Source organism: Plecotus auritus (genome assembly GCF_963455305.1).
Source record: "Plecotus auritus genome assembly, chromosome: 9".
Lineage (NCBI taxonomy): Eukaryota > Metazoa > Chordata > Mammalia > Chiroptera > Vespertilionidae > Plecotus > Plecotus auritus.
Genome location: NC_137783.1, coordinates 79,569,551 through 79,590,879, shown reverse-complemented (window position 1 = coordinate 79,590,879; position 21,329 = coordinate 79,569,551). Strand labels below are relative to the sequence as shown.

General features: G+C 36.0%; 1 protein-coding gene across 6 annotated transcripts in view; it reads right to left on the bottom strand.

The window, feature by feature from the left end:
• GRIA4 (glutamate ionotropic receptor AMPA type subunit 4) overlaps positions 1–21,329 on the bottom strand; it is a 430,608-nt gene that overhangs the window by 42,693 nt on the left and 366,586 nt on the right. For all 6 annotated transcript variants that reach the window (XM_080641389.1, XM_080641388.1, XM_080641385.1 and 3 more), the window contains 3 exons: positions 16,957–17,327; positions 14,392–14,590; positions 6,828–7,075 (listed from right to left, as the gene is read on the bottom strand). In XM_080641389.1, coding sequence (XP_080497515.1) covers positions 6,828–7,075; positions 14,392–14,590; positions 16,957–17,327 — 818 coding nt within the window. The remainder of the gene's footprint in view (positions 1–6,827; positions 7,076–14,391; positions 14,591–16,956; positions 17,328–21,329) is intronic.

Sequence of the window (21,329 nt, the reverse complement as noted above, 5' to 3'; positions counted from 1 at the left end):
AATTTACAGCTACTCCTAAGCTAAATAAAGATGACTTTATAGTTGTCAAGTTCAAAGGCATTTACTGCCTATAGAAGTCATGGTCCTATAGCCCGAGGTCTTATAGGGAAGAACATTAATCTGATACATTTTCTTTACTAATTGAGTATTGACAGAGCCAAAGAGTAGTTTTGTAGCTACGGTAGAAAGCTACATTATGCACAGCAGAAGCAAAACAACTTTTTTTTTTTTTTTTAGCACTTAAATATTGGCTCAGAGAATGCAGAATATGAGGAAATGGAAGCAAAGCCAACAGATTGCTTTGAATACCTGGATTTTATCTTCTTACTAAGGTATCTTACTTATGGCTCTTTCTAGATTTCAGCATTGCTGGGGCCCTGGCAGGGGGGCATGTTTCTTCTCCAGCTCTGGTGTTTTTAGCTTTAGTTCTAGAACCCAGATCTGGGTTTTTCTACCCACCAGCACAGAAAGGGGTAGAAACGCCCAGAACCCTCATGCACTTGCTTTGCTATTCCTTTGTGTTCCCTTTTTAACCAGATCACTAGCACTGCAATTGCTTCTGAAAACCATTCATCTTCGTGAGCTGAACTGTAAAGATGGAACCTGTCTAGCTACTAGACATGTCCCAGGAAAAACACGTAAATACACTGCTAGTGTAGACATCAGCCCAACTACACCACATTCATTACATATCAGATTATGAATGCTGGTCTTAGATACCACATTATGTTTCCTGAATACACTTTGCATGTGTGTGTCAAGGCTGCTTAACTTGGCTGGGTATGGGTTCTGCATCACATTGGTTGCGTGTTGACACTGAATTAATTTGAATTGTTTATAATGTAGATATCCTTTTGGCAGATTATTTTATCTCTATGGAATTTGTTTATAAACAGTTATGTGGAATTAAAGAACAGTAGTTTTGGCTTTTCTTAGAGCTATCAGAATTGAAATTTTGTCTGAGATCTTTCATCAGATCAGGTTATGAGAGCTTAAACTATCAAACTTCTTTTGCAGCAGTTTTATCTTGTTCAATTTGATTCTCCTTGAAGTGATAGAAACTAAAATGTCCACAAATCACTCATTTTCTTAGGCAAGTTACTATAATACAGCTCCTTAGCTTAATGATGAGAAGGTACCATAGCTACACATTGAATTTAGACACTTTCCAACCATGGTGTTACCTACAGTACTCACAAAGCATCCCCAGAGTGAACAACTTAAAAATGACCTGGTGAGTGCTCAGTTAGAATGCAGAAACTGCCTGTTCAATGAATTGGCAAATGAATAAAAGGGTAATCTGATCAGCTTTTTTTTTTTCTTCTTAGTGAGAAGAATGGCAAAAATGAATAATAATGCCTGGTGAATCTTAAAGAAATGGAGAAAAAGCACCTCTCCCCTCACCCCCTTTTCATGGGGAACTGTAATTTTAATCTTTTAGTTGTAGGAAAGAGCTTAATGAAAAATCTAGATTTCAAATGGCAGTGGAAAGTTTTGTTTCCTACCGTACTCAAAATCTAGAAAGGGGAGGAGGAAGCATGTGGATTCTAGAGGAGCTTATTTTCCTCGGGGACACATGCAGCACTGACACCTTTACCAGGTGACATCTCAGTTTGTGAATGCAAAATGCTTGCGATCCACAATCAACATCGCATCTCTAATAGCAAACTGGGAAAATGTTGAAGCATATCACAACCAGGGATTGTGTGTATTTTTGTGGGTGTATGCTGAAAGGTACAATTAATATATGTGTGTGTGTGTGTTCTAATTCCCTAGCCCAATAGACTACATTCCAGAACATACTAAGATAAAAAAACACACTAGGTTATCTATAGCATCTTTTAATATGGAACCAAGAAAAATGAAGTATGTTCATAAGCAAAAACATATCTCTTTCTATAATAGTTTAAAAAATTGTGTACAAATCACCTGCAACTCATTTTCAGAAAACAAATTAAAAGGTTATTCGCTTTGAGAACAAGTGCTGCTCAGTAATATTAAGTACTCAGCTTAAAAATATGTAATTTTATGTTTTTTAGTGTCTACATTAAGTATTAATAGTTGACTTGTTATCCCCCCAAAAGACTACAGTTTTATTCTTGCATACTACATCCAGAGAAACACTTTTTTCTAAACCTTCCAAGTATACCTGAACTGATGACTAAATATGTCTCGCTAATGTTTAATGGGAAAGTGGTTCCTTAGGGATAATATATTTTTCATACATAAATTTGAATATTAAGTTTAATACACCTGTCTTAACAAATCCTTCAAAGTCCAACTCCTACAGAGAAGTCTACTTACCCTGATGCAGATCTAGATGTGGGCCAAGTGTCCTATGCGGGCTGTGATTGTGTTAAGTACTGAAAGTAAGAGTCCAATGAAAGATGTGCTATTTTAATTCTCATTCTTAGTACTTCTTCCTCCTGCTACCCTAGTACTTTGGGGCCCTGACTTGCCTCTTGTAAACTAAGGGTGATGTGTCTGGTTTCAAAGAGATAGCTCACATTGCCATAGGTTCCTGCAGCTGGGCATCAGCAAGTCCCATGGACTTCATTTTTCCCCCCACACCAATTACTGATCAAGTTCTTTTGGAACTGCTTTCTTTTTGAAACATCATTTTTTTTGGAGGGGGATGTGACAGAACATTTGTCTTATTTTAGACACAGTCCCACAAACATCTTTAGAGAAGGCAAAATTTGAACAGAAATTATAGGAGGCTAGTTTTTTAAAACTTGGCTTCAGTTATTAGGATCAAGTATACAAACCCCTACAAAACTTCAGGGGAAGTCTCAGTTATGGTTCACTGCTTTGTCCCCTGGAGGTACTTGCAGATACCAGACACCACACATATCTTTAAATGAGGTATTCTCATCTAACAACTACTTAATAGTCAGTGAATTGGCATTAACTAAATTATGATTCACTCTAGACCAGTGGTCGGCAAACCGCGGCTCGTGAGCCACATGCGGCTCTTTGGCCCCTTGAGTGTGGCTCTTCCACAAAATACCACGTGTGGGCGTGCACGTACAGTGTGATTGAAACTTCGTGGCCCATGCTCAGAAGTCGGTTTTCGGCTCTCAAAAGAAATTTCAATCATTGTACTGTTGATATTTGGCTCTGTTGACTACTGAGTTTGCCGACCACTGCTCTAGACAACCTTTATCAGTTTTATTTATTGCATAGTAAAGTCAAGAGCATAGTATCTATACTACAATATAGATAATATAGTAAAGAGAGTATTTTGATAGTAAAGTATAAAAATCTACTATGCAATAAGTACTATAGTATGGTAGATATTTGTACCATAGCAAAATTTATAGTAAAGTCAAAATAAACATACTTCCTCTTTTACCTAAACTTTACATTCTATTGCAATACCAACCTTTAAACAATTCTCAGCGAGAGAAAGGTTTTCACAAATGTTTTGGATTGTCTCTAGGGTATTGAAGAAGGGATGGGAAGAAAGGCCATGACATTGATACGAGTATAAATTACACTGTGCATGTGGAAAGAAGATTCAAAAGAAATACCAAGGTATGGAGAAAGTTGAGAGATAATATAAAAGAAGAGATTTACTCTTTTTTGTCCCTCAAGACCTGAAAAAAGTTTTTAGAAGGTAACTTGAAAAATAAATAATAATGACAGTAAGATCTAATTTCTTTCACTCATTGATATCTATAGCTTATAGGTACATTTACTTGCAATGATCTCCTTTTTTTTTCTGTGGGAATCTATAGATGCTAAATTTAAATGCATCAATAGACCTGGCATCATTTTATCACCTAAAAATTAGTGAACCTATGTCAAAGTTAAATAAAACAGTAATGGCTGAGCATAGTTATTGACTTTCTGGAACTGAGAACTATGATAACTCAATCATTTAACATTTTATCGTGTATGCCCAGCAAACACTAGTCTGAAATAAAGTATCTTTGGAAAATAAAGAACTCTGTACATTGTGATCTGTCATAAAGTGGGTGCTAGTCATCTCTGTTGTAATATTTTTAACACAGTCACAGATATACTCTCTGTGATGATCCTGATTGCATTTGTTTTAAAGTCTACATTAAAAACCAAGTCCCGATGTTCTATCCTGATTATATACCACACTCTTGCTCTTTTCTGAAGGATTTTGATTAAACAGTAAGGTCTAGACATTTAAAACACTCTGGACCAGCAGAAGATTGCTAGTTATTCTCTGATTAAGCTTACATAAAAGATAAACTACTGTTTTCCTTTTCTTAGAGTCTCACGTTGCCTAATGAATCAAAACAGCAGAGTTTGTGAGAAACCCATAATTAATGACAAGAAAACACACAAGTCTTATGATATTCATAGCTATTAACCTAAAGACCTGGCTAAAGAAGATAGATCCTATAGGAAAACAGACTTAGTCTGTACTGAGCAGATAAGGCAAAGAGGTTTCAAGGCACTCTTGAAGCAGGTATGCATGCTTTCTGGATCTTGCTCTGATGGATGCAATTACTTTGAATTTGCTTCTGAAAACGAAATCATTTATTCAGAAGGTGCCTATTAGTCCATCTCTATTAGTTTGCTCTTTTATAACTGAGGGATCATAGTCAAAACAGAATAAGAATTTAAGCTTAATGAGCTTTTTGCTTAGCTGAGCTGGGAGTGGGGGAGTGGGGAGGTGGGGGGTTAGGTGAATGGGGATTAGCCTTCAGTGTCCTTCCAATGTTCTCAAAGACAGGACAAAATGACTATGGTTTTGGCATGCAGGGGCCAGCTTGCTCAGGAAACTGTGGCATGCATAAAACAAAGCTCATAAACAAAGTCTCCATCCAGGAAGCAGAGTTTCACAATTGCCTCATTAACAAGATCCAGGGAAGGACAGGAAAAGAGGAGGAAGCCAATAGCTGATTATTATACAGTTCTAGACAGATGAAGCCCTTCAGCTTCTCTCCAAACAAGCCCTGTAGTGTGGATTTGACAAAGTGGCACATTTAAGAGGGAACTCTTGCCATCAATGTGAGTCAGGCCATCAATGCATATCTGAAGGCTAAATTCAGTCCCTGGAACTTGACTTTATCAGTAGACACAAGACAGAGGACAAGGCAGCTACATCCACAGAGAATTAATTAAGAGCCAAAGCAACACCCAGTGAATGGAATCAATAGTCTGAACACTGATCTACATATGAACCACCATGGCTCTCTCCCCTTCCATTTCTTTTAAATTATTTACACTAAGATGCTCTTATAACTGCTCCTTAAATAAAAAATTTGTTTGCTACTTGGCCTCATTGAATTTAGATATTTTCACATTGTATTATATAAAACACACCCTCAAAGATCAACTCTCCTGATGCCTGCTGAAGTTGCTGAATGGTTGAAGTCTTTGGGGTAGTGATGGATAATTTATTTGTTTGGCTTTCTCCCTGCACATTTCTCCAGTTCCATATGGGAGGGATGGTCACATAAACCTGGCTTCAGAATTGCCAAAGTCCACATCCAAATTTGTCTTCACTGGCTAATTTTGTCCTATCTCCCCTTAAAATGGCCCCTTATGAACATACCATCAAGCCCCTCACTAATTATGACAGTGTAGCTTGCAAAAACAGAATATTGGTTTAGTACACCCTTTCCAGCAATAGCATTTGTTTCTTATATTTGTCTCAAATCCTCCTCCGCCCAACACAGAGATCCAAAACACATTGCAGTTCCCTCTTTGAAACCAATGAAAGCAATCTTATAGTTTTTATATTGCTTTCATTCCTGCTGGGCAATAGTACTGGTCTCATTACCTTCATTTTTCAAAGGCTTACCAGAGACATCATTTTTCAAAACCAGGTTCTTGGTTAAGTCCTTTAGAAAAGATTCTGATTTCTTCTTGAATCTGTTCCTGTGCTTTGCATGAATCTCTCTTAAGCAGCACCGAGACCAGAGTACTGTGTCAGTCATCACTTTTGACTCCAACTTTGCTTTAGCCCCAGAAGTTCAACAGCAACCTTTATTCCTTAAGGAAAATAGGAAATTCTGCCTCCTGGACATAAACATGTGAATCCTCTATGTCCAGGACCAAAAGGGTGAAAAGGGCAGTTTTCACCAACATTTCCTTAAGAATGAAGGTCTCACTTTTAACACATGTGGATTATCTACATGTGTATTGCTCATGAATCACATTTTAGGGGTTTACGTGTGAACAGTTTTGGATTGCCATTGGACCTCATTTTACAGATCTTACTTATACCACACTCCCTTTGCAAACAGGTGAGAGTGTGGCTTGAGTAAGTACTATAAAATCAGAGCCCAGTTTTCCCTGTGATCATGGTAGCATTTATAAATAGATCTGATTACAAAGTTAGCACCAATACAACCTCAGGATAATCTAAAATATAATGATGTTATAATAAATGAAACATTGAAATGGAAAAAAGTGGCTTGCTATGAAGAGGTGGATGTCTTCTTACTCAAAAACTAGTAGGCAGGCATAATTTAAAAAAAAATGATAAAATGTAGAATTATTACTGATACAATGAGAGTGTAGGTTTTAGTGGCCAAAAAAAAGTTGATGAGATATAGAAGCATTTGCTACCCATGTTTTAGGCCCACTGGAAGCAGCTAGTGTTCAACCAGTTTGGTTTTTATATGGCCTTAAAAAATATACGTCAACTATGATTACTCTAAAATTAAAAAAAAAAATTACCTGATTGTTGACCAGAAATATGAAATGGAGAAAAAGAAAACAGATAAACAAAGAAACATACCATGTTCACAAACAAAACAAAATAATTCTCTCAGGGACATCAGGGAAGGTGGAATACTATAACAACACATGTTATATTGTTATACTATTCCACCCACCTTAATGAGGAACCCTTGGGCGTTGCTACTCCATAGCCTTTCGAATCCAGATTTCCTCCCACTTTCATCGTGTCACACGGCTTTCGCTGCTCGATGTACTCATTCATAGTGGATTCCAGGAGAAAGGCAAATTTGCCCTTGGACTTGCGGACTCGAGCTACGCCCTCCGCGGTAGTCCTGGTGAACACGGACGGCTCCGCTGACCGCATGTAGGTCCACATCTTTTCGTACACTGCTATTTTTGATCTCTGGAGGAAATGAAAATAAAATGAAATCAAGGAAAAAAGCAGCAACATGCTCACGTTAACAGAACCAAGATAGGGATAAAAACTTTCAGTACTTTTCCATTGCCCTCTAACTCCAATTTACTGTAATAACATGATTTTACAATTAGAAAACAGCCTTTTAAAACTATTTAAGAAAATCATCGAAATGACATTTAAATGTGTTATTTGAAGAAGCTGTTATTTCTTGTCATAATAATGATTCTACTCAAGTGCTTAAGAACAACTTATTTTTTTAAAAAAAATTCAGAATGTTGTAAAGAGAGCTGAACATTTAAAATCATGTTTTGTATCACATTCATGGTAAATTGGAAAAGGACCAAGTAAGATTTAATTTTAGCTTTGTAAAATACCTTTTAACACTGTACTTGAATTATAAGAAATGTGGAGATTTATTACATTACTTTTTTTTTTTAATATATTTTATTGATATTTCACAGAGAGGAAGGGAGAGGGATAGAGAGTTAGAAACATCGATGAGAGAGAAACATCGATCAGCTGCCTCCTGCACACCTCCCACTGGGGATGTGCCTGCAACCAAGGTACATGCCCTTGACCGGAATCGAACCCGGGACCTTTCAGTCCACAGGCCGACGCTCTATCCACTGAGCCAAACCGGTTTCGGCTTACATTACTTTTTAAACCCTTTTTCATGCCTCAAAATTTTAATGAAAACCATTCTAATAAGATGTATACAAAAAGTGCAGTCTAGCCCGGCTGGTGTTGCTCAGTGGTGAGCTCTGACCCATGAATCAGGAAGGAGGTCATGGTTTGATTTAAGGTCAAGGGCTCAATCCCCAGTAGGGGGCGTGCAGAAGGCAGCCCATTGATGATTCTCTCTCATCATTGATGCTTTTATCTCTTTCTCCCGCTCCCTCCCTCTCTCTGAATCAATAGGAACATATATTATTAAAAAAAGTGCAGTCTGTATCAAGTTGAGCACAAGGGGAAAAAAAAAACCACCATAGTTTACAAACCAAATATCCCTAACACAAGAATCAAACTCTAGGCCTACCAAAACATGTTTAGACTTTTCCTAACAAAATCTCCAAATAGAGCATACGTTAAACTTTAAAGAGAAGTGAGTCCTGTTTTCCCACTTTATATTTTGGAGAGTTAGTCATTCTAATTCCCTGATTTCAGCCAAGAAACATATTTATTTTTGTCCATTTGGATTCTACATTACCACCACCACTTAATTTATCCAGATCTGTTTGCTAGTATTTGCATTCATTTAGAATTTTTTTTTATCCACAGAAATTTAAATGTGAAAATATATCCAAATTTAAATGGGAAAATACATCCGAATGTCCCCAATGGATATATTTGATAAAATAGAAAAGGCTGACTCCTTTTTGATGCTTGATATTACAATATCATATGCAGACTTTCATCTGGCGTAATTGCATTTGTTCAATAACAAGGTGCTAAAATTTTGCATTTGGATCCAAAGAAAAAGTAATGTAGACTTCATTCAGACTTTAATCTATGCATGAGGCCAGCTCCTGAGTAGAATGTATATTTATTTACATTGACCTTCCTTTGTTTACCAGAACATAGACTTATCAAGAAACAGATCTTCAAAAAACAAGTATCTTGAATAGCAAATGAAGAATACATGGTTTGGGGCAAAAGCAAATTATTCAGGTGGTGAAAGAAAGAAGCTAATGAAAGTTGTATTCATACTTTTGGTTTTGGAAGATGGGATTTAGTCAATATACTTGTATAATAAGCCACACACAATAAGAGAGGTACATATAAAAAACCCGATATTTTGTATTAATGTATATTCAAAAGGTGATAAATATCAAGATGGGAAATAGACATCCTGTAGTGTCCTATGAAATGTTTTATGTTATTAACACTGAAAAAATATCTCATGATATAAAGACTGTGATGCGTGTGTGTGCTTAGGTAATAAAGTTTGCCTCTGGGTGCAGAAGTCCTCCCGTTAGGAAAGTCCATGCCATCACTACAATTAAGCTGTAAAGATTCTCTCTGCTTCCAGGATAGAGGGGTGTTTGGGTTCAGAATGATACCCACAAGGGAGGCTGTTTTGCCAGGCCTCACTTATTCCAGCTTTAGTAATTGAGTTATCTCCCAGAGAACTAACTCTTCCAATTTATAAGTTCTAATCTCGGAAAATCATAAACTCTCTGGGTCACTTAATACAGATTGCCCTTAAATATATGTTTTGAACCTTTCAATTTAGGGAAGTGTTGCTAAATACCCCTCAGGCATATAATGACTTTAAAAATATATTGATAACTTGAGAGTTTCACCCAAAAAGATATTGAGTTCCATATATATTATATATATTACATTGTATACTATGTTGAAAACAGAAGAAATAAAAACTGAGTATTATTTTAACTGAGATATGTTTTTAAAATATTTTTTGAAATCATGCTAGTAATTTGACAATTTTCCAGTTACTGTTCTGTATCTTATTAAAGGAACAAAGAATAGCTAAACAAAACTAACATAACAAAAGAGAAAAAGAGTGTTTTTAGAGTTTGGTAATTATAAAGACAATTTAACTATAGAATGAGACATAATATCAAAGCAAATAATTCATTTTTAAGAAGTCAAGTACCATTAGGCATTGATATTTTTTAGAAGTCCATTCAGATAATATTAATGTGAGGATATTATTGCTGCCTTTGTTTAAATATATTGAATTACATGTACCTTAAGTTCAAAAGAAGTTGGATTAATTCTCCCCAAATCCAGAAGAGGAATCCATAGTGTAGTTAAGCTACATTTAGCAGGACTTAAGTATTATAGAAATGGTAAAATATAGACTCCCAGTGGAAAATAAAGGAAAGATGAAAGCAATATTTTTGAAAAACATTTACATAATTTGTCACTCAGTTAATATTTAGAAATTCTGATTTAAAGGGGCACGGCTATGATAAGATCACATTCAGATGGTGAAGGGGTGGGTGGGGAGACTCAGAAGTGAAGGGCTGGAAATAAATCCCTTTTCCTTATCTGTGACTACAAGAGGGTGTTTGCTAAGGAGTGAGGGCAAGCACATCTTTATAAATTTGATGAGACAGGCTAAAACGAGGACATTTCTGCAGACTCAGCAAACTTAGAAATATAGTGACAATGGAACTTTTAAGTCCCTAAAACCTTCAACTGTGTTACTTATTTAAAGATCAGGTTTGGGGAGTGAATAGACTCAAGGTAATAAGCAATGTTAATATAAAAGTCATTATTTTTGAAATTAGAAAATTAATCTCAGATTTATTTATTTAACCTTTATTGTTAAACTCAATGCATGGAAAACTATCTGATATAAAGCATTATTTCATTACTTAAAAACAAGTTTTTAAAATGTTCTGTCTTTTTAATTTTTCATTAGTTAAGTATTCTTCCATTTATGCCTTTAATAGAAAATACCAGTATGTACAAATGTCACTCATTACAGTAAATATTTACATGGTTATCAGGTGAATTATTTCCATTTCTAGTAGCTTGTGCAGCAAGACTAAGCTCATCAATGCACTATTTGATAATATTATCAGCCCTGAGGCAGTAATCCACCTTATTTATGCATTCATGATTTCACTGATGACTGAAATAAGCACAGGATAAAATCTACGTGGAAATGAGAGTCAGTGTGTTCAAATAAGGTGTATAATAATGTAAAAATACCTAAACAGCAGGACTGTCATTATCAAGTAACAGACTTTCTTTAAATACCTCCATGCTTATGCTTAACAAGGATGCCCTGAATATGATCATGTAAGTTTCATAATGGGCCAAAACAAGGCAAAAGTTGAATTCCATTGTAATTTCCCCCCGTGGCCTCATTCTTTTCGCAGTTGGTTATAACTATGACATTTTTGAAGCGCAGAGTACAGGTCAGCGCCTGAGGCAGTGGAGTGGAGCTGATAGATGTACCGTTACTGTGTTCCTATGAGAAAACATTTTGACAAGCACAAAAATACCCTTCACATTCTGTTTCCTCCACCTGTTAGACAAATGGTTTCTTTAAACCAGGTCATCATCTATGGGAAAGGAAGGAGAACACAGGGAAGAAAATGAATGAGATTTTTATTGGAGCCCAAATTTATGAATTCCTGAAAGTGTGCCGCGAAGGAAAATTATATCCTTGTCCCATTAGGTTCAGACAGTTCTGCAACAATAAATACCTACTTATTTAACTCTGCAACAATAAAACTACTTATAAAACTCTTTCAGTTTAAAAACTGAAGTTGGGTGGGAGAGAAAGGTCACAGGGTTTGTATGAAATGCTGTGCAGGCTGGGGAGCAACTAGCCTTATTCCTTTATTTCTTATCAATATATTCCGTTATCTATCTCACCAGGTTGTAGAACTTGAGCAGCTTTTTAAAGCTCTATAAAAATTAGAAATAAACATGTTCAGTGTGCTTGTTGGCAAAGATCTTTATGGTGAGTTATTTTTGAAGTGTTTTCAAGGAATCAGCATGATGTTTCTTTCTCCCTTGTCACTCAAGGCAGAATGATGAATTTGCAAATATTTGCTTTATTTACATAAATATCAGCCATCATTTTTCCAGTAAAATGCAACTTACAGCATAAACTTGTACTCTGTTTTGATAAATACAAATAATGGTTTCTAGGCAAAGTTACTAAATTTTACCTATCCACTTTGGGTGGAAGCAGTTATAAACACAGATTTCCAGCTAAGCACAGAGATTGTGCTAAAATGTGTTAGAATAATATGTTCCCATTATTCAACTTTATAGACTGGAATATAGTCAGTAATTAAACAATTGTTAATAATACTTATTGTCATGACTATGATTTATAATTTTAGAAAAATCCACTACTACTTTTAAATTAACTTATACATTTTATATTATCTCTACTAGCAACACTCCACATTGTTGACAAGGATGTTGTTCAGTGTGTGGTGTCTTTTTTAAACAATGCCCAGAGATGGGTTTGACTGAGTTTTAGAGTGATTTGTTTTGATTAAGTATTAATGTAAACATCTGTAATATATCAGGATTTTATAATCAAATAATATATATTTTATTTTTTTAAATATATTTTTATTGATTTTAGAGAGGAAGGGAGAGGGAGAGATAGAAACATAAATAATGAGAGAGAATCATCAATTGGCTGCCTCCTGCACTCCCCTACTGGGGACCCAGCCCACAACTCAAGCATATGCCCTGACTTGGAATCAAACCATGACCTCCTGGGTCATAGGTCAACGCTCAACCATTGGGGCTCATTGGCTGGGCATAATCAAATCATTTTTTAAAATTTCTTTATTGATTAAGGTATTACATATGTGTCCTTATTCCCCCATTAACCCCCACCTCCCATTCATGACTCCACCCCCCTGTTGTCTGTGTCCATTGATTAGGCTTATATGCATGCATATAAGTCCTTTGGTTGATCTCTCCCCCTTACCCCCACCCTCCCCTACCTTCCCTGAGGTTTGACGTTCTGACTGATGTTTCTCTGTCTCTGGATCTATTTTTGTTCATCAGTTTATGTTGTTCATTATATTCCACAAATGAGTGAGATCATGTGATATTTATCTTTCTCTGCCTGGCTTATTTCGCTTAGCATTATGCTCTCCAGTTCCATCCATGCTGTTGCAAATGGTAAGAATTCCTTCTTTTTTACAGCAGCATAGTATTCCATTGTGTAGATGTACCACAGTTTTTTAATCCACTCATCTGCTGATGGGCACTTAGGCTGTTTCCAAATCTTAGCTATGGTGAATTGTGCTGCTATGAACATAGGGGTGCATATATCCTTTCTGATTGGTGTTTCTGGTTTCTTGGGATATATTCCTAGAAGTGGGATCACTGGATCAAATGGGAGTTCCATTTTTAGTTTTTTGAGGAAACTCCATACTGTTCTCCATAATAATCAAATCATTTTTAAAAAGAAAAATAGCTCTAGCCAGTTTGGCTCAGTGGATAGAGCATCGGCCTGAAGACTGAAGGGTCCCGGGTTCAATTCCTGTCTAGGGCACATACCTCCGTTGCAGGCTCCCAGCCCATTCAGGAGGCAATCGATCAATGTGTCTCTCTCACATTGGTGTTTCTCTCTGTCTCTCCCTCTCCCTTCCACTCTTTGTAAAAATCAATGGAAAAAAATATCCTCTGGTGAGGATTAAAAAAAATAAAATAAAGTAAATAAATAAAAAGAGAAATAGCTTACTGAAATTTCAAGTACATGAAAGTTAAGTCTTTCTTAAGGAGTAGAACATTTTGTTGTATTTAATTCCCAAGTTGAATGAGAAAACAAAAATATATGCATTAAAAATGAAAGTATAATCTCTCAACAACTGAATATAAGCAAGAAACTTCCTTTAAAGGGCTTTCATTTTTCCACAAAAGCTTAAAGTGAATTATATCTTGTCTTCTTTAAACAATTGAAAGAAGGTAAAACAAAATGGCTTCATTATTATGTAGTTATATACTTTCGTTCTGAAGTCACAAAATGAACCCTGAACTCTGATCAGACATTACCAACCCTGTATCTCTGGATTTAAGTAGAACCAGAGTAAAGGAGGTTCACTGAGTAAAAAAAAAAAAAAAATCATCCTCATGAAGCAAGCAACTATAAAAGCAAAACAACAAATATACCTACCATCCTAATGACAAGCCAAAGGGATCATATTCATATGTAAAATGCAATTATGTCACTTTGAACAACTTTATCTGCAAAAGCAGAGGAATTAGTGCAAACAAAATGCCATGCAACATCTCACAGAGATGTCCAAAACTTAATAGTTTTTGCTACCATTATCTTGTGAGAAAGCAAATATATTGCTTTGAAATCTATTACTACAAAAGAGATTATAGAATAATGTACCTCATGTAGGGAAGATAACCTGCAATTAAGGTTTTCAAATGCAGAAAGTTAAATGTATTATTTTTTGGAAAAACAACACTCTTGCTTTCATTTTTATGCTCTTAGCCCCCAAGCACACACACATAAATACAAACTTGCCAGATGCAGTATCATAGCATGATCAGCACTGGAATCTTCCGGATAGATTATGTTATAAAGTTGTTGTAATTACCTTTTTGTTGTTACTCTTATTAGAGAAGGTCCCTCTTGCAATGCAAATAAATCAATTAGTTTTTGGAAGTTAAAATGATTATAGAATCCGCATAGAAGTATTAGCATTAAACATAGCAGTTACCACTGCGTTTGCAAAGCCTACAGTGGCTAGAGCCCATAATATCACTGTTGGCAAAATTGCCTGAATTTAAAAATCATGAACATTTCATTGTTAGTTTTTCCCTGAACTTACTCGGAAGAATTCTTTTGTTGACCCTGAATCCAATGTTCCGTAGGCAATTTCTGTTTGTTTGGCCAGATCTTCCGCACTCTCTATGGGGGAGACCATGCGCTCAACCGTCAGGAAAGCAGCGAGGTTAGCGGTGTAAGATGATATAATGATGAGTGTAAAGAACCACCAAACACCTCCAACAATTCGACCTGAGAGGGATCTAAAATGGATAAGATAATGCACATTTTCCTTTCTCTAACCAACAGAGAGAAAGAAAAGAAATACCATCAATTTACCATGCGTGCTTAAAAATAACAATTGCAATATTATTTAATTTTCTGATAATCTACTCAAGAATGATTCTAGTATTTCTCTATACTTTGATGTTGTCTATGCTATATGAACTGTATAAATGCCACTGAAAATATGGGAACTTTTTTCTTTTTATTGTTATTGGGCAGAACTATGGAACTTAATACCTTTCCTTTAGGTACAAAAGAGGAATACTTACTAATTCATTGATTACCCCCCTTAATATTTAGCATATTTGATATTAGATGCAACCTACATTAACTGAGATAAAACACAGTATCATGGCTTAGTTGGCAGCATTGTTTTTCTCTTGGTGGCACATAAAACAGCAATACATATTAAAAGTGGGTGAGGTCTTAGATTTAAGTTGGTAGAAGACCTTCTGAGAGAACTGGTTTTCACCTTAACTCAGAGCTCTGGCAGGAAGGATGAGACATATGCTAAGGTGGGGTGGACCAGATGAAGATCTAGGATTGGTCTCAAACTGATGATATTTCAAGATTTGTTGATAGCCCATTTCTTATCAGAGTGAATGAGTTATGTCCTAAAGCATCTTTACATACTGGCATAAAAATGTTCTCTCTGTCCCTGCCAACATGAGACCAAAGTGTGTGCTTTGTTAGTGTGTAGCAACAACATTAAAAACTGATGCCAAACCTAAAAAAAAAGTTTCCTCCTCACCCTTTCTCTGGCTATCGGGGATATGTGGGTGAATATGAGTGCAGAGGAAAAGTGAGAATAGAATCAATAAAAAATGAAGGGCATATTTATAATTGATCTCACTCATTGGGACCATCAAACTATTTTAAATTCCTGTATCAAATTGTATTTAAACATTTTTTTTTTAAATGTGAGGACACATGTCATGTTTTCCATGGTGTTTCTAGCTTCAAAATGCTCTCAACCATTATCATATAAATGGCACCAGTTGATTTTAACTTAGTATTTGCTTAAGACTAGTTTTGAAACCATTATTCCATTTACTTTGATTTTTTTTCATTTCATTGATTGAGAGTTAGGGATTTATATTTCCATGTTAGAATTTAAGTACATTTACAGTTTCCCTGGGTCTTTTTTTAAAAATTCTTTATTGTTGAAAGTATTATATATGTCTCTTTTCCCCCCCCCTTAACCTCTCCCCAGCCCCCCTGCACATGCCCTCGCGCCCCCCCCCTCCCCCCGCCGCCACTGTCTGCGTCCATTGGTAATGCTTATATACATGTATACAAGTCCTTTGGTTGATCTCTGACCTCCCTCCTCCCTTTCCCTGCTTTCCCTCTGAGGTGTGACAGTCTGTTCGATACTTCTATGTCTCTGGATCTACTTTTGTTTATCAGTTTATGTTGTTCATTATATTTCACAAATGAGTGAGATCATGTGATATTTATCTTTCTCTGACTGGCTTATTTCACTTAGCATAATGCTCTCCAGGTCCATTTCCTTGGGTCTTAAGGAACACAAACTGTTCTTTGGCTAAATTGTTTCTTTTTGAGAATGCATACATTTCTTTGAAAAAAAAATCCATATACTTGCAACACTGATATAAGTCACTATTTAAAATTAATTTTCAGTTTTTCCTGCCTTCAGCTACTTTTTCTAAGGGCAAAATTGGTACTTGTTTATGCACAGGGGATTGGCTGCATTTTTGGCAAACAAAAATGAAAAACATCTCAGTGGCTTCCAAAGAAAGTGAGCTATGACTCCACAGATAGTGAAAAACATCTCTATAAAGCTACCATAGTGTTTGCATTGCTCACTCTGCCTACTGCTTAGCTTGTTATATATTGTCATACAGAACAATGCGTATCTAGTACCTATTATATTGACTCAGGATTTAGGTAATGCCATGACAGAAATTTCCCTTCAGATACATGGGATATAAATAAAATTCAAAATTAATTTTTTAAAATTAAGACCAGCAACAGTAACCAAAAAAAATTTATTTTGAAAAGGAGACAAAAAGAAAATGAATCCCATTTTTACAATATAGATTTTAGTTTCTGTCTGTCAAACCATTAAATGAAATATTAATACTAAGTAATTTTTTGAGAATTCTGGTGAGTTGCATATGTTCAATTTCCATTGGGATGTATCCATATATTATGCTATCTTGGAAAATTTGGCTATGAATATGTTCAGATTAATTTGGAAATTGCAAGGATTTTTTTCTGTGCTTCAAGTAATGCTCTGCCTTCAGGGGAAAAACATGTAGAGAGATGAGTTGCACAACACTTAGCAATACTGGGGAATTGGTGAAAAACTGTTGAAACTAACCTGGGTGAAATGTCACATCCTTGCTGCATAAAAGCACCCAGGGAGAACCAGAGGCTGTTAAAGATGCCAAACTCATTGGGAGGCTGGTCGCTGGGTCCTTCCTTTCCATCCTCTGGCTCTTCTGTGTGCCATTCATATGGACTAAACCTACTAACTAGGAACAAGACCACGCTGACACCAATGTAGGCAAAGACTATGCACATCCAGATCTCATAGGCCAGAGGATCCAAGAAGGAAAACACTCCTGGTTTAGATTTCTGAGGCTTTTTGATCATGATAGATATGCCCAAACTCATGAAGGGCTTAGAGAAGTCAATGACCTCCTCTCGGACCAAAGTGATTGTCAGAGGGGCAATAGCAATCTCTGCTTTCTATAAGAGAAAAAACACATGAAAACACATAGGTTAATGCTCTTCATGAAGCAATTAGCACTGGATTGATCCACTCACAGCTAACCAGTTACACATTAGCTATACAATTTCTTTTCCCAATGCCAACAATGATAAATGCAAAGGTGAACAGCTGACTTGTTTTCTTTCATAAAATAACTAGAGGCCTGGTACATAAATTCATGCACAGGTGGGGTCCCTTGGCGTGGCAGTTGATCGGGGCCAATTGGGGCTGGCCAGGGGGAGGGACTGTGGGAGGTTGGCTGGCCATGGGAGGTTGGCTGTGGGAGTGCACTGACCACCAGTGGGCAGCTCCTGTATTGAGTGTCTGCCCCTTGATGGTCAGTGCATGCCATAGCTATCGGAAGGTCATCTGGTAGTCTGGTTGTCCCGTTATAACGGTCGCTTAGGCTTTTATATATATAGATGTGTCACTTAAATTGCACAAATTACTATTTTTATCGGTGCTAATAATTAGATAAGAGAAAGAAATGGAGAAATAGTAGACATAAGCAAAAATAACTTCCACTCAGATAACCGTATTAGTCTTTAAGGATCTAGACAGCAAGAGGAGGAGACAGTTTTTCAAATTATGGCCGAATGTCTGAATTTCTTGGCCAGGCATGCTATATTGCAATCTTTTCTGTTTCATTTGAAATGTTGCCACTGATTCATTACTTGGCCACCCCTTAATATTATGCAATGCAAATTTCAAATAGTCCTTTCTTTTTTATTCCTTTCCAATTATGAGAAAAAACTATCATAAAGTCTGTGTTTGTAAGATAGAAGAAACCCATTGTTTGACTGTATTTTCCAATTAAGCACACACACAAAAATCTGGAAATTGGCATTTGTTTCTTCTTATTTACACACTTTGATTTTTCACCTTCAGGTTCTAAAAAAAGATATTTGAAAACAGCAGATTCAATTCTCAGATATTATGATCATAAGACACAAGCTTCCATTAATTTTATTCAGCAATTTTAGATATTTTGGGGGGTCTTTTTCCAATATCTCTAAAAATTGGAAACGGATCCCCATTTTCTTCTTTTATCTCATTGTATTATTGTGATTGTTTATTAAAAAAACCTTAATAAAATAACATTGAGTGTTTATTGAGGGAGTATGTGTCTGATGCAGAACTAAATATTTTAAATGGCTGCCTATTTCACCCTCATATTAACCTTATGTTTATCACTGTTTTATAGATGCTGAAACTGAGACTCAGGTGAGCTTTACACATCACAGCCACGCTGTGATTTGACCTTGTGCTTCTTCCATTAAATCATGTCATCTCTAACATCACATGAAATAGAGTGTGATGAAAATACTGTAAATTATTACATGATCTACAAATGAAAAAAATGTTTTTTTTATTATTTATTTTAAAAGGAAAGTATTTGACATTGAAATGGAATCTGGGACATACCAGGACATACATGTTTTTCATAGAGGCAACCACTCTGACATTCACCTCTGTGATGGCCAGCAGCTGGACAGAGGGCTCCTGGAGGGCTGGTCTGGGGAGTGCACTCTGGCCATCCTGCTACGCACCAGGTGGCTGAGGATTCACTGCACATGCCTTCACACCATACACACCCATATATGTAAGAGCCAGAGTCATTGCTGGGAGGTTATTGTTTTATCAAGTTATTTTACACAAGTGATAGATGAACTAGCTATAGAAACAGTATATGAAAACAAAACCAGAAAATGAAGAAAAGATATCTCCATTCCCTTCATCTACTCTTATTTTTTCTTTATATATGCCTTGTTAGACATTGTGTTATAAATAATATTTTTCTTATTTTAAAATGGGATAATGCAGAAAATTGTATTGCATAATTAATTTTATCTTCTCAAAAGAATATGAACTCATTGTCATTTCAAAATATACATTAAAATAAGTTTTAATGATTGCAAATATTTCATTATGTGAAAATATCACAATTTGCTCAATTTATTATTTTGGGGGATATTTGCATTGTTTTCAGTTTTATACAATTTATAGCACAAATGATGTGAATATTCTTGAAGACCATTCCTTGCACATATCTTAATTATTTAAGATAAACTTCTAGAAATGTGATTGCTAGTCTAAATGGGAATAATCTTTTAATACTCACCTTCAGGTTCTAAAAATATGCTCGCCCAACTTTTCTCCCAAAAGATTATGCAAAATTTCTACTTTCCCCAGCACTGTGTGAATGCACCTGCACCTTTAAATCTTGGACAACTCTTGTGTATCTTTAATCTCATTTATCTTCACTAATTTGCTAGCTGGCAAATTAGATCACATTGTGTTAATTTGAATTTGCTTTTATTAAATAAACTAGAGGCCCGGTGCATGAAATTTGTGCACGGGGGTTGGGGGTGTCCCTCAGCCCAGCCTGCACCCTCTCCAATCTGGGATCCCTTGAGGGATGGCCAACTGCCTGTTTAGGCCTGATCCTACCTAAATGGGCAGTCGGACATCCCTCTCACAATTCAGGACTGCTGGCTCCTGATTGCCCCAACTTCTCGCCTCCCTGCCTTCCTGATTGCCCCTAACTGCTTCTGCCTGCCAGCCTGATCACCCTCTAACCACTCCCCTGACAGCCTGATTGATGCCTAACTGCTCCCTTGCCAGCCTGTTTGCCCCTAACTGCCCTCCCCTGCTGGCCTGGTCACCCTAACTGCCCTCCCCTGCTGGCCATCTTGTGGTGACCATCTTGTGTCCACATTGGGGCAGCCATCTTTGACCACATGGGGGCAGCCATCTTGTGTGTTGGAGTGACAGTCAATTTGCATATTATTCTTTTATTAGATAGGATAGTCACTTGTACTTCTTAATCTGTCCTTATTTTCCATATGGGGTATTCATTTTTTTACTTACTAATTGTAAGTGCTTTTGAATCTATTCAAAATATTCTCTTATCTCCCACGTATTGCAAATATTTTCCCTATTCATGAATTGTTTTGTTTCCATAAATGATTTTCAACCTTTTTCTTATCTCATGGCACACATAAACTAATTACTAAAATTCTGTGTCACACCAAAAATATATTATATTTTTGCTGATCTGACAAACAAAAATAAGTATAATCTTAATTGATTTACACTGGATGGTAATTGTGTTGGCTGTTGTCATTTTTTTATTTGACAATCAGGGAAAAGAGGTTAGTGTCCCTGACTAAATAGTCAGGTACAGTATTGTATGCTTTAAAAATTCTTGTAGCACACTGGTTGAAAATCGCCTACTTAGTTCATGGTATTTTATTGCAATACACACATTTTAAATTTTGTTGAAGACATAAAATTATCTTTTTTTGTGTTTTCAGCCTTTGATTTCATACTTGGAAAAAACCTCATATCATATGATCAATCTCAATTACATATTTTTATTTATTTATTTAAATTCTTTATTGTTGAAAGTTTTACATATGTCTCCTTTTCCTTCCATTGACCTCTCCTTGCCCTATTTTTTATTTTTTAACCATACATATTTTAATCTAGCATCTATAAGGATAATTTCTCTAAAACTTATTTGGTATACTACATGATGATGTGTTAGAAAATTGTTAATTTTCCAAGTAATTGTTCAGCGATCTTAACAGGAATAAATGAATAATTCATCCTCTCATTGATTTGAAACACCACCTTTCACATACTACATTGTTCTGTGTAGTATCTTTTAGAAAATTTTTATTTATGTGTTACTACTAATGAGGGTAAAAACTTTAAAAAGAAAGAAATATGGAAATAAAAGAGTCTCCAGCATAGAAAAGTAGATACAAAGAAAGACAAACATTGAATTAAGGTGGTGACAGTGATGTTCAATGAGGACACTTTCAAAGTCTGAAATTGGTGTTTTGAAAGAGGCCAGTGAATAGAGAAGATACATTGGGGCTTTCTCTACTAACATTGGAGGTGCTGTGTGTGCCTGGTTCTATCATCTCCAGTCCCAAAATTAAGTATAAACTATTTCCTGCAAGAGCTCAATA